Below are 14,048 nucleotides of genomic sequence, written 5' to 3'. Positions count from 1 at the left end.
CGTGGCTCCCAGGAAACAGGCGACATGTCCCCCCTCTGGCTCCTATGCATAGGAGCAGCCAGGGGGCTCCGCACACTGCCCCTGCTCCAAGCCCCGCCCCTCCCATTGGCTATGGTTCCTGGCCAGTGGGAGCTGCGGGGGCGGGGCCTGTGGATAGGGCAGCGTGCAAAGCTGCCTGGCCGCGCCTCCGCATAGGAGCCAGAGCTGGGGACAGGCTGCTGCTTCCAGAAGATGCTCGAGGTAAGCACTGCCCGGAGTCTGCACCCCTGAGGCCTCCCCCTCCCCGCAACCCCCTGCCCCCACCCCAATCCCCCCCTGCCCTCCAAACCCCTCAATCCCAGTATGGAGCCTCCTCCTGTACCCCAAATCCCTCATCCACGGCCCCACCCCAGAGCCTGCACTCCCTGCCGGAGCACTCACCCCACTCCCTGCACCACAACCCACTGCCCCCACCTGGAGCTCCCTCCCACACCCTGAACTCCTCATTTCTGCCCCACTCTAGAGCCTGCACCCCCATCTGGAACCCACACCCCTACCCCCTATTTTGTGAGCATTCATGGCCCACCATACAATTTCCATACCCAGATGTAGCCCTCAGGCCAAAACTTTGCCCACCTCTGCTTTATGGAATCAGAAAAATGCCCAGTTTATCTTCTTTCTTTGGGGTGCTTTATGGAACATTGACTTTGTTTCCTTTTCTTTTCTTGAAGCTTTACTTTGTAAAGTACTGTAGGTAGTGATTTGAGTTTGTTCTTAGTCCTAATGCACTATACTTTAATAATGGTTATGGAACTCTTAATTCCTTTGTTTGAAAAACTTTATATGTATTTACAACATTTATACAGTTTGTTTTTTCCAGACCAACATATGATGACATGCCATTTCCCATCTCCCCAATGGCTCCCCAGGATGTTTTCCTGCTTCCAGAAGAGGAGAAAGAGGTGGTAAGAAGCATACGGGAGATGCCTGGCACAGACAGTGAATCCATTGTTAAATCATGCTCCCCTCCTCCTTGCAGATCTCAGGAGGGCTTAAAGTCAATTTCTGTGCCACAGACATTTATCCAAAACCTAAAGATGGGACAGGAACACATCTTAGAAATATCCCAGCAAACTTTGGACCTCTGTAGCAGTGAGAAAAGACATACGCTAATGGATGGTGCTCAGATTGCAAATAGTAGCCATGATGGCCAGTTTACAGCTGTGAGCCCAATATCTCACCATTTGCGTAGCACCCCTTTATGTCACAGTTCTCCTGTTAGCCCTGTAATTGCAAAAAATATTAGGTGCTCAGCAACCTCAAATTTGATTCCAAGTATTAGATATGATCACATGCAGAAGGATGTATGCCATAAGGATGGATCATTAAACACAAATCCTAATCCTGTTCTGGCATCAGTTGACCCAAAAAACCCTTCATTTTCACATCAGAGTCCTATCTGCAGCCAAGTCAATGCTTCATATATTATCTCAGGTCAATCTTTTTTTAAACTAGATGGTTTACAATCTCAGGATGAAACTTTGGTGTCTGACTTCTGTCTCAGGGATCTTGTGAGTACTAGCAACTCACTAAGTTTTGGGGCATCCCCACAATTAAAAAGATACAAAGACATGAAGGTGAGCAGGGTTGATGAAACTTCAGTAGATGAGATAATTGAAGAAGTCATTCTGAAGTACTGCCATGGAGCTCCATCTAATGAGTTGTATTGCAAACATGAAGAGAGTAATTCCTATTTAAATATTTCATCACTTCTGGATCACAATAGTCTAGAGGGCTCTGAAATGAGTTTTGATTGTGAGGCACCTGTTTGCTCAGGAGCAGGCCTACCCAAGGCAGCTACAAAGGATATAGAATTCCTAAAAGAGGTCCAAGTAAACCTGGAAGATAGGAACTATGGAACCCAACTTAGTTCTGTTCTAAAAGGTGGTTCAGTGGAGCAAACAGAAGCAGCAAAACAGGATATAATAATTCATAATGAGGAATCCATTCTTCCAGCTCTGCCTCATGTGCCTCCTTCCTTTGTGGGAAAGACGTGGTCCCAGATAATGTATGAAGATGATATAAAAATTGAAGCACTTGTGCGTGATTTCAAGGAAGGTCGTTTCCGTTGTCATTTCAACAGTGAACCCTCTGCCAACTGTACAGGGAAGAGGATGAGAAAGAAGAAGCAGAAAGATGAAAGGAAGAGTGACATTGTTACAGGTAACAGAACAGAAACTTCATCAGTTAAAGCATTGGCAGAATTTAATGATGCTATAAGTGGTGGTTCTGATTTTGATAATCTTTTGGCTTCTGATACACTATGCAACCCACAAATACTTCAGATGCCTAGAAAGAGGACGTGGCGCCTTGCTTCAAGATGCCAAGTGGTCAAAGTCAGCCATGGAACCCAAACCAGTTTAGTGAACTATCCAATAGTAAAAAGAAAAATCATTAGAAAGGAGCCGGATCCACCGGATCAGAAAGCAAACATTATTTGGTCAGAGAATGAAAGAATTTCAAACATGAAAACCAGACTGTGTGCCCTCAAGCTTCCTGAAGCATATACCAAAATTATGAGCCCTCTGCAGCCCAAGACAGTGGTTTATGTCCTTTCATGTCCAGAGATTAAACAATATAAAGGCAAACCCATAGATATTCCCAAAATGAGGAGAAATCGCAACTCCACAGACAGCAAGGATTCTGTAAGGTACAGATACAAACAATGTTCTCTTAAGTATTATGACCCACTGACAAATCGAATTCTGAAAACCCCTCCCAAGAGCACAGTTAGAGAAAAAGCCAAAAATCCCTCCCATGTTCGACAACTGTTTAGGAGTCTAAGCCTTGATGCAAACACAAAGAAACTATCTGATACACAGAGAGAATGTACACCATCTAAATCCTTCAATTGGCCAGGCTTCTATAGTTCTTCTTCAGCGACTTTCTTGTCAGATCCAGTTAAAGGGAATGATATGAATTCAAGTCTGAGGACAGATGGAGCTTCCATTTCCACAGAAAGGTCTGATTTTCCGGTATTTGTTCACTCAGAGAAGTCCTATAAACACGTAGTCATTTCACCTTTCAACTCCCATCAGTCTCAGATAGAAGGAGATGTTAGATTAACCCCAATTAATATCAGGGTTGCCAAAACACCTTTGAGGTCAATCAGGAGCGAACGGTTGGAGAGGGAGAATTCAAAGACAATGTGGAAGAGGAAAGAAGGCACTAGTAGAGAACCAGGTTTTTCCAAAAAGGCTTCAGGACCCATGTCTGTCAATTGTGGCCTTGTGAGAAGAGGAAGTAGAGTAGCCTCAGGCAAACAAGCATCCAGAACTAAAAAGCAAAAAAAGGAGCATATAAGAAGAAAGCTCTCTTGTGCCCAAAAATCATCTTCTGTCTTCTCCATCCATAGGCACCAGACAAGGAAACCTACTTTGGGAAAGCACCTCAAAAAGGAAAAACTTGATGCTAAAAAGCTAAAGGTTAGGAGGAAACCCAGGAGGTCGTTTTTGAACTCTACAGTCATTTCAGGGATTACTGAAAAGAGGCAGAAAATCACAGCAGGGTCTTTTCCGAAGAAGCCAGAACTAGCCTCTTCCAAAGTTAGGGGCTGGGAGATAAGGGTCTCCCCAGCACGGTGAAACAGCCCTCTGGAAGAACTTCTAGTATACCTGTATTGGGAGGCTATCTTGTTTTACCAGGAGATAGCTAGCCAATAAAACAACAACAAACTTTTACTTACCCAACAACTGGGAATAGGCTGAGGAAAAAGTGAACAGAAGGTGGTAATACAAAATCCAGGTGATGTGCCAGAACTGCAGATACAATGAATCGAAAGTCCAGTAATAAACTACTGTAGCAACAAACTAATTTCATGTTGTTGGAATATGGGCGCACTATATATTGCACTGTTTTTCTTCGAGTGATGGTCCCCATTGAATTCCACTGAGAATTTGCATGTGTGCCATGCATCTGGAGCTGGAGAGTTTGAAAGTAGTAGTGTCCATTGGTCTGCGCATCACCCTTGCCTCGCCTCGTGGATTCGTACTAGGTGATAAAGGGCGGGGTGGACGGACTGCATGTCCAGTTCCTTCTCACAGCTGCATGGTCCAAGTCAGAGCTAATAGTGTCCTCTCGACTCTGATGCACTTTTAAAAGAAAAATGTTTTAGAAATTGTCTATAGTTAGTTTTTATTCTGCTGTTATTACTGTTTCTTAGGTAGTTAAGTTTTTAGTAATAGTTTTTGTAGGATTTGGACTTTGGGGGGATCTGTTTTTCTAGTCCCCAGCAGCTACACGCCAGTGCTGGATTATGCCAAAGATGCCAGGGTTCAAGATTTGCGCTTCCTGCCCCCGTTTTGTTCTCCATCAGTGATGAGCACCAACGCTGCTTCTACTGCTTGGGAGAAGCCCACATTTCATCAGCAGTATCTGCCAGTCCTTCCCAAGTCATACCTGAGAAGGCCGGGCTTTCCTCCTCAAGAAGCACCTCATGGAGGTCACCATGACGCCGCAGTTGGACCCAGTCCAGTGACCCACCCCTGTACATCTGACTGAGAAACCCAGTAGTGTGCCTCTGGCCTCAGAGCTTGAACCTGGCTCTGGTGGTACCGCTGCTATGGACCCCATGCCAGGGCCTAGTCGGGAGGAAAGGAAGCATGGACCATAAGCATGGCAGTAAGTCTTCCTCCAAGTCAAAAAAGAAATGATGTGCCTTACATGAGTTCCAGCCACAGAGAAGCAGTGTGTTCCAAGGCGCCCATGCATGACACAAAATTTGTGCAGACCAACAGATCTGCCGGTATAGAGAACCCAGCTACACATGCCTTCACTGTCCGCTTCCCTTAAGACAAGGGATCCATCAGTTCCTGGACAGTCCTCTGCTCTGGTGCTGGCTACAGAACAGGTACCGTTGACGCTGGGATGCTTAGAGAAAGCACCGGAGTCCCATGAGCGGTTTGTCCTGGGGGAACCAAGATGTTCACACCTTCCTCTGCCACCTGCACCTAGAGAAGGCTGATCTCCTATCTGGCACTTGCCACAGTCAGGCCCTACTTGGATGCCTCCTTCTGTGGATTGCACACTTCCGACGGTACTGCCATTGGAACCAGGATCTGAGTTCTCGTCATCCTTGGATTCTGACCGAGCACAAGAGCCACTCGTTCCTTATTGCCAGTATGAGTACCCAAAAGGACTGCCAGTCGTATGGCAATACCTCCCCCAACAACAGAGAAGCCACTGGTTGCCTTCACCTTGCAACATCCACTCGATCAGTCTTTCTGGCCCTATTGAGGGTCCTGGTCTCAGTACCTACCCTCAGAACCTGTCTATTCCACGAGGGAGGCTTTGCCTCTGTTCCCAATTAGGGCACCCTTGAGCAGATACTCTGAACAAGTTATGGAGGATGAACTGCTCAGTCCTGTTCCAACGGTACCGCCAGAGCAGAAAGGCTTCCCTTCATCCTCTTCAAATGCTGCAGTCACTTCAGCCTCCCCCTTGTCTCCTGGTGACTTTTTTGCCAGTTCCAAGAACTTCTGCAAAGGATGGCGGATGAGCTGCATAGTCCACTGGAGAAAGTACAAGACAAGCTGCATCAATGCCTGGACATCTTTCATTCCATGGTACTGAGCAGGGTTGCCCTACCAATCAATAATGCTATTCTTCAGCCAGCTTGAACAGTTTGGAATACCCCGGCGACTTGCACACAGAGAAGAGATACTACGTACCAACCCAGGGGTCGGAGTTTTTTCCCCACCCCAATTTTCTCATGGTGCGAGCAGCAACGGAATGCTCCAGACAGCAACATCTGTGCTCCATCTCGACAGATAAGCAGGGCAAACATTTAGAGCTTCTGGGATGCAAGGTCTTCTCTTCAGCAAGCCTCCAATTCCAAATTTCAAACTAACAGGCCTTGTTGGCCAATTAACGATGGCAAAGTGAAGGACTTTACTGAAAAGCTGCCTCAGCAAAATTGAGCATGTTTCCGGTCTATCCTGGGGGAGGGTAAGCTGGTGGCTAGAATGGTGCTTCAGTCAGCTGTGAATGCTGCAGATTCCGCCTCACACTCGATGGCCACAGGCATTGTCATGCGAAGGGAATCATGGCTTCACTCATGCAGTTTTCCCAGAGAATGGCAGAATACCATTGAGGACCTTCCTTTTGATGAGTTTAATCAGAAAACCAAAAATCCCTCCATTCTCTCAAGGCTTCCAGAGCCACACTTAGATTGCTGGGTATCTATACACTTGAACGCAAGAAAAATTCTACTCCCCAACACCTACAGTGATTCACATCTCCCTAGTTCTTCCATCAGAGGCCATATAAACCTCATTGTAAGTGGCAGAAGACCCAACAGATCCCACCCTCCAGGCCCGGCTTCTCAGTCTTCGTCATCTTACATGCAATCTTCTCAGAAGCGATATTTCTGTGTACCACTAAAGAACCGTCAACCACAAGGCCCTCTGCCATGGAGCCAACCCATCCCCTTTGGGAGTCATCTAGCACTCTTCTTACCAGCTTGGAGTGCAATAATAACTGATAAGTGGGTCCTGGATGACATCCACTATGGTTATACAATCGAGTTCACCACACTACCTCATCCAGATCCCCTGCCTTGATCCCTTTTCAGGGACCACTCTCACGACAGCATCCTTGCCCTAAAAATAGACTCTTTACTGCAAAGGGGAGCAATAGAGCACATTATTCCAAACTATCAGGGCACAGGGTTATTCCACTTACTTCCTGGTACCCAAGAAAAAGGGCGTCTGGAGACCAATCCTGGACCTACGGCACTTCAGCCACTTCATCTGCAAGCCCACATTTAGTATGGTTACCTTAGCAGCCATCATACCTTCTCTACAAAAAGGCATGTGGGTTACGGCTCTATTTTCACATAGACATCCATCCAACCCACAGGAGATTCCTGAGGTTCACGTTGGGTCCTCAGCATTTTCAATGCGGGGTCCTACCATTTGGACTCACCACTGCTCCCCGGGTCTTCACCAAGGTTTTCTTTGTCATAGCAGCCCATCACAGGCACACTAGGGTCCTTTATTTTTCCTCTTTCTCACACCTTCACGCTCAGTGGAATACAGTAAGGACTATCACTTGAAGAAGAACATGTTACTTACCTGTAACTGGAGGTTCTTTGAGGTGTGGGTCCCTGTCTGTATTCCACTTTCTTCTCTGCTTGCCTCTCTGCTGTGGATCTATTCAATTTGTGGTGGAGAAGGAACTGGAGACACGATTGGTCCGCTCCACCCTTTATTGCCTTGGACAAATCCATGAGGCAAGGGAAGGGTGCGTGTGCGGACCAAAGGACACTACTGCTTTCAAATTTTCTGGCTCCTGACACATGGCATGCATGCATAAACCCTCTGCAGAATACAGATAGGGACCACCCAACTCGAGGGTAAGTAACCTCCTTTTCTATTGTGTAAAGTTACAGAAATTGTGTATTTGTTTAAATTAAGCACTTAGGACCCTATTTACTACACTTCAGTGCACTGTCGCCTTTTACAGGAGAAAAACTGTGAGCTTAAATTGTATCATATTGTATTGTGTGATAGTAAATTCAGTGCATTATGTTGCACTAGACTATAATAAAGTATCATGTAGAATCACCATTACTTATTGTGCCTACCTTTCCTCAAAATTGTAAAGTGTAAAAATATGATTAAACAATTGCGCTAAATTAAATGGAGTAATATTAATTTGTAGGGAATATGTATTTTGTGTTTGTATGTGTATATTCACACCCAATTATACATACAATACATTTTCAAGACTGTTTCAAAGGCAGTTTAAATTAATACAGTATGATACAAAGCAGATCAGTGCAATGGTGTCTTCAACAAATATACAATTACAGTATTGTGGCAAGTTGCGTAATTAGTGTTTTTCTAAAACCATGTCCAGCTTTATTGGACAAAACAAGAGCACTGTGGACTTTCACACTAGCAATAATGGATGGTGTTGGTAAGGAAATAATAATCTTTCCAGTGCTATACAAGCAACATGATTGAGATCCTAATGAAACCTCAAAAACCAAAAGAAAGTTAGAGTTAAATCTGAAAATTTAGCTTAATGGTTTGTTTCAACGATGCAAAGGTGAATTATGAATAGAGCAGAGAAAAAGGTTGTACTAGTGAGTGTGAATGGCAGTGGGTTATCCTAAATTTCAGCCTTAACTGTGAAGTCCTTTTGGTTTTTTTTGTGTATTTAAAGCAGACCTGTTTTTACTTAAACTTAGTTTACTGTAGTTGAGAGTTTCCTTCTTTTAAAAACTTATATTTTACAAAATAGTCCTTAGCTGACTAAACTCTCATGGCCATAGATTGTGGGTTTTTTGTTTTTTTTTTTAATATTTTATTATCTGTGGCCATGAGAGTTTAGTCAGCGAAGGACTATTTTGTAAATACTTAACTGCAGTTTTTAAATAATCATATTTCATACTGACTTATGGTTGGTTATTGACAGTCTTAACAATTCCATATACCTATAGGTGGTCCCTACTAAATTCACAGCCATGAAAAACACATCATGGACCATGAAATCTGGTCTCCCCTGTGAAATCTGGCTATTGTAGAGTGGTCACAGTATTACCACCCTTATATTTGCGCTGCCTTCAGAACTGGGCGGCCAGAGAGTGGCAGCTGCTGGCCAGGCGTCCACCACCAGCCGTGCAGAATTAGGAGTGGCATAGTATGGGTGGGGTCATCACTTTTGAGGGGAGCAGGGCTCTCCTTACAGTGGGCGATGTGGGTTAACTTCCCAGGGTGCCATGGTCAGAAGGGCACTGTGGTCTCACCCTCCCCTTCCTCCCCCCCACACAACTAAGGCCTCTTTAACCCCCAAGCACTGGCCCTGGAGCTGGGGAGGGGCCGGGCTGTGGGAGCCCCAGTCGGGGGCTTCTACCATGCGCTGGGCTCCAGCTGCTAGTTCTGGCTTGGGTGGGAAGAGGTGGGACTTCCTCTTCCTCTGCACAGGTCACACCCATCTCTGGGAACCTTCCCAGGCTGTAGGAGGTTCTATGGCTGCTGGCTGGGAGCCCAGCTCTGAAGGCAGCGCTGCTGCTGCCTTCAGAGCTGGGCTTCTGGCCAGCAGCTGCCACACTACGAACACCCAGCTCTGAAGGCAACAGTGCAAAAGCCCATAGCCTTTTTTCTTTTTAGAACTATTATAGTGACAGCCTCTTTTGTCAAGGCATATTTAGAAGACACAAACCCCAATCCTGCAAATACTTCTGCACTTTGAACTCCATGAGACCAGGGCCGGCACCAACTAAGGAAGCAGGTGCTTGGGGCAGCCAAAACAAAGGGGCGGCACTCCATCCGCTATTGGGGTGGCCCGTCCGGGTCTTTGGCAGGAATTCGGTGGCGGGTCCCTCAGTCCCTCTCTTCCTCTTTGAGCTGCCGCCGAAGAGGAAGAGAGGGAGTGAAGGACCCGCCACCGAACTGCCGCCGAAGAATGGAGCGGCATGTTTGAGCTGCCGCCGAAGTGCCACCGATTGGTTTTTTTTTTTTTTTTGGTTGGTTGGTTGTTTTTTTTTCCTGCCACTTGGGGCGGCAGAAAACCTGGAGCCGGCCCTGCATGAGACTGTTCACCTAGGTCAGGTATAGCGTGTGCTTATAATATCTGCAGGATCAGCACCTTAATTTGGAGATGTACAACTTAATAAACAATACAAAATTGTTTGGAATCTTCTGAAATCCATTTGAAAATTAAACAAAAAATAGCAGTAATTTGGAATGGAAAAGACCCATCTAGCCTTGTTATACATCTTCTTGCCCGTGCACAGGATGATTGTGCGTATGCAAAAAGAAAAAAGAAAAAATTTAAAAAACTGGTTTATTTGCATTTTTCCAAAGTGCCCATGGTCACTAGTTTGAGTTAAGGACTTAGTGGACCTCAAAATGTTGGTTTTAAAAACACCATTGCTGAATTTTATTAATTAAAAAAGCACCATAAACAACTAATATATTTTTTAAATAATACTCTTGGCATCTCTTCTTTGGTGCATGTGCATAATTCCCATGAGAAGTAAGAGATTGCATGTATTTACATCACCAGAGATCAGATTCTTTTATAACTCTTGGTCCAACTGATTATTTTTTTTTAACTTTGGAAATAGCTTTTATTTTCCCAGAGACCTTCTTATACACTTGTCAGTCCAAGACAGAATCCTAGGACCATGTTATAAATAACTGGAAATAAGGGTTTCTTTAAAAAAAAAAAAAAAAACACCACTGGTAGCCCCATTAACTAATTGTGCCTCTTTAATTTGATATTTTGTCTAATAATATAACTGATTTTTTTAAAGCAAAGTTGTAAAGGAAAGGTTTTTATAGCAAAGCTAATTTTTAAATAAACGTTTTAAAACAAAAGGGTTTTCTTTAGAGGTAAACTTACGTTTTAAATCAAAGTTTTAAACTAAGTTAGTACCATACGTAAATCTCATGCTGACATATTTTTATGGTATAAGAATGTCCTCTCTACCTAACCTGTTCTGACTCATTTTCAGATATGCATAGTTCTGTTTGTAAATATGGTTTTGTGCACATTCTACTTGAGAACAATTATGTGTGTGTGTGATATAAAATTATATAACTTACGGTCAATAAATGGACTGTCCTTCATGTTCATCAATTGTAAACTTGTGCTTCTCCCACATACACAACTTTCCCTTGGAACCTCATAATAGTCACATGTTGAAAACTTTAGAATGTAAAAAATGTTATGCACTTTTGCATGAAAAATCTTTTGTAAGTAGGGCCCTGAGTCAGTGATTTTTTTTAAATTAAATAATTGACTATATTTAAATAAGAGTTTAAATAATTATATATTTTCCTTTAAAACCAATATGAAGAGTAACAGCTTATTATTTTTTTAAAGAAAAAAAAAAAGTACTTGGAGTATAAGTTTTGGAAAACTATTGGTGTAATAGTAGCAAAACAACATTTATTGTATGTTAAAATTCCTTTATATACCTGACTTCTGACTGTTAAAGACCTTTTCTGTGCATGCTCAATGAATATGGAACAAAGAGAAAACAATGACATGAGAGGTAAATATAGAAACTCGGAAAGAAAAACTGGGGAGAGATAGTGGCAAAGAGATGCTCATAGGAAGCCAATGTGTGTTTGTTTATGGGGTCAGTGAGAGTCATTTGTTTAAAAAGAGCAGGGTTGACATTTTCAAAGTGGTTGTGAGATGTGTGTCTAATTCCCTAGATACACATCCCATTAGAATGAATGGGCCAGATTCCGCTACCATAATACATGTTCAGTAGTATCTTATTTCATGAGTAGTTCCACTGAAAACAAAAGACACGAATAAAGATGGTAGAATCTGGTCAAGTGAAAATGCGGGAAAGGATGTGAGTGAACTTCTGATTGTGTTGAAGGTAATGGAAATATTACTTTTGACTTCAGTGGGGCCAGGATTTCACCCAATGTATCCAAATCATTTGCACACACTGAAAGCCTCAACCCAGATTCACGTAGGGAAGCAAAAAAGAGGGAATGGGCTAGAGGGGGGGGTTTATTTTATTTATATATAATATATAAAATGAATAGTAGCAAAAAAAGAAACACTTCTAAAATAAATTTAGTGAAAGCTTAGACAAAGAATATTTTGTAACAGCTGAAAGAGAATAGTTTCTAGCCCTGTTTCTTGGTCCATGTTATATATTATTGACTTTTACACATTTTTTCACATTTCATTGATTAAAACAAATTTGTGACTTGTCTGACTTCACTACCATGCTCTCTCCACCATTGAAAACCTGGCATTTCTTCCCCACTGAAATTCTTTTATTGTTCTTGTTTATTTGCATTATTGTAGCATCTGGGAGCCCCAGTTATGGACTTGGATCCCATTGTGCTTTGTCTAAATATAGAACAAAAAGATAGTTCGTGCCCCAAAGAGCTTACAATCTAATATAAATTTAGCAATTTCCCTCTCCAATTCTTGTTCCATTTTCCTCTCCAATTCTTTCTAGCTAATTTGCCTGTATTAATTTGTATATGATGTTCTCATGATCATAGTATCAAAATGTTCCTTTTTTGAGGTCCTGATTCAGAAAAGTATTTAAGTATGAGCATAACTAAGTGAACAGAACTACTCAGTTACACACGTATTTAAGTACATTGCTGTACTGGTGCCCAGCTGGATATCATCATTTTGTGCTTAATATTTTCACATTAATTTTTCTTATCTTTATTTTGAATTTTCTCCTTTGATGTTGTAATTCTTTCCGTCTTTTCTCTGTCTGACTCTTCAGTCACTTACTCTTACTGTTATTACAAACTCATTTTGTCTTACATGTTGATTGTTGGCCTTGTGCAATGCTGCAGTTAGATGGCTTTTCCATTTTATTAATATAGTTCTTAATCCTACTGTTTCTTCAGATTTCCTGTTTTTGCCCATTTCCCCTTAAGGCATCTTTGTTTGCATTAGCTCCTTTTTGCATTTTCTGCCATTAAAAAAATTTACCTTCCATCAGGAAACAAATAACAGGAGTCTCTAGTATGGGACCAAATGAACTAAGTTATTCCAGAAGAGGCAAGAACATCCTAACACTTGATTGCTTGTTTATAATCATGTATTGGACTGGGAAAGTAAAGTAAAAAGTATATCATTTTGTAATGTATGCAGAAATGTGTTTTGTGCTATCCGTTGATTTGTTATAAATTACAGTATTTTAGATTACCTTTTCCTGGAAACTTTCCAGTGGCATAGGTCTGAGCATGCCCAGAAAGCAAAGGTTTTCTTTCTTGTTTGTTTTTAATGTTTTACAGATATGAGTTTGTTCATTCCTCCAACCATAAAACATCACAAGTCCTGTTTTAATAAAATAAAGACTGAATTTTGCATTTTTGTTAGTTTCTTTATTCATGAAATATGATTTAGTATATCAACTGGCACTATTCATTCTGGAGAGATCAACACAATTTATGCTTTTTCATAGACAGCCTCTCTTGTCTCATGGATGGCCCTGTCATAATTGATGTGGACATTTATAGTTTCATAATTAGTGACATCCTGGCCCCATTGAAGTCAAAGGGAGTTTTACCATTGATTTCAGTGGAGACAGGATTTTACTCCAAGCTCCTGGGTTAATGATAGCAATTGCTTACGTTGAAAGATATTTTTAGGATAGCATTTAATATATATGCTAGGTGTCTTCAGCTGCTAAAATGCATTTAGAGATGAGGAGTACCAGCCCCATATGGCCTGTCAGCTCCCTGCAGACCACCAACCAGTTCTCCATTGGCCCATAGACCACAGCTTGAGAACCTTAATTTAATGAGCTAGAGCAATGTTTTTGAGGTGTTACAATTTCATGTAGCCTTCCATCTTGGGTAGGACCACTTGGCTTTACTCTGCAATCCTGTAGATCAAACTAGAACTGACCATGGGAATAGATGAACCGAAAGCACCTTGTGCATAAATACTTTGTTTTTTCTGGTAAACAACAGAATTCTTTATCTTTTATCGGGTTATACTGATTAAATATCTTTATACTTACTGCTGCCATACCTCACTAAGAATATGAGTTCTTATAGATCTTCTAAACTAAATCATGTCAGGTTGGATCAATAAACAGCACGCTTTTAAAGAACATTGCAGAAAACAGTGGTGTTGGCTCAGTAGGTGGTACTCTTTCTTCTTATGGCCCCAAATACAGCACTGCACTCAAGCATGTGCTGAAGGTTAGGCATGTGTCATAGTTACAGAGTTTAAGGCTAGAAGGGAACACTAGATCATTTAGTCTGACTTGTATATGACAGGCCACCAACAGTACCCAGCACCCACACACTAATCCCAACACCCAAAATTAGACCAAAGTATTACAACCCATAGGAGACTAGACTATTAAGTGCCACAAGAAGATAATAGGACTGAGTGAGGTGCACCAGTGCTCAAGGCCCCTGCAATGGCAGGAAATTGGCTCAATGAGACATACCCAGATAATCCTGGCAAGTGACCTGCTCCCACATGCTACAGAGGAAAGTAAAAAAACACCCAAAATTCTCTACCAATCTGGCATGGTGAAAAATTCC

At 42.4% G+C, this 14,048-nt stretch overlaps 1 protein-coding gene across 4 annotated transcripts in view; it reads left to right on the top strand.

Annotated features, from left to right (window-relative positions):
• The window catches only part of ZDBF2 (zinc finger DBF-type containing 2), a 40,116-nt gene extending 27,261 nt beyond the window's left edge, over positions 1-12,855 (top strand). For all 4 annotated transcript variants that reach the window (XM_054044544.1, XM_054044545.1, XM_054044546.1 and 1 more), the window contains one exon: positions 860-12,855. In XM_054044544.1, coding sequence (XP_053900519.1) covers positions 860-3,623 — 2,764 coding nt within the window. In that variant the 3' untranslated portion in view covers positions 3,624-12,855. The remainder of the gene's footprint in view (positions 1-859) is intronic.
• Positions 12,856-14,048: the final 1,193 nt, after the last annotated feature.

Source organism: Malaclemys terrapin, chromosome 11 (genome assembly GCF_027887155.1).
Source record: "Malaclemys terrapin pileata isolate rMalTer1 chromosome 11, rMalTer1.hap1, whole genome shotgun sequence".
Classification (NCBI taxonomy): domain Eukaryota; kingdom Metazoa; phylum Chordata; order Testudines; family Emydidae; genus Malaclemys; species Malaclemys terrapin.
Note: the sequence above shows the minus strand (reverse complement) of the source record. Positions and strands in the feature narration are given on the sequence as shown.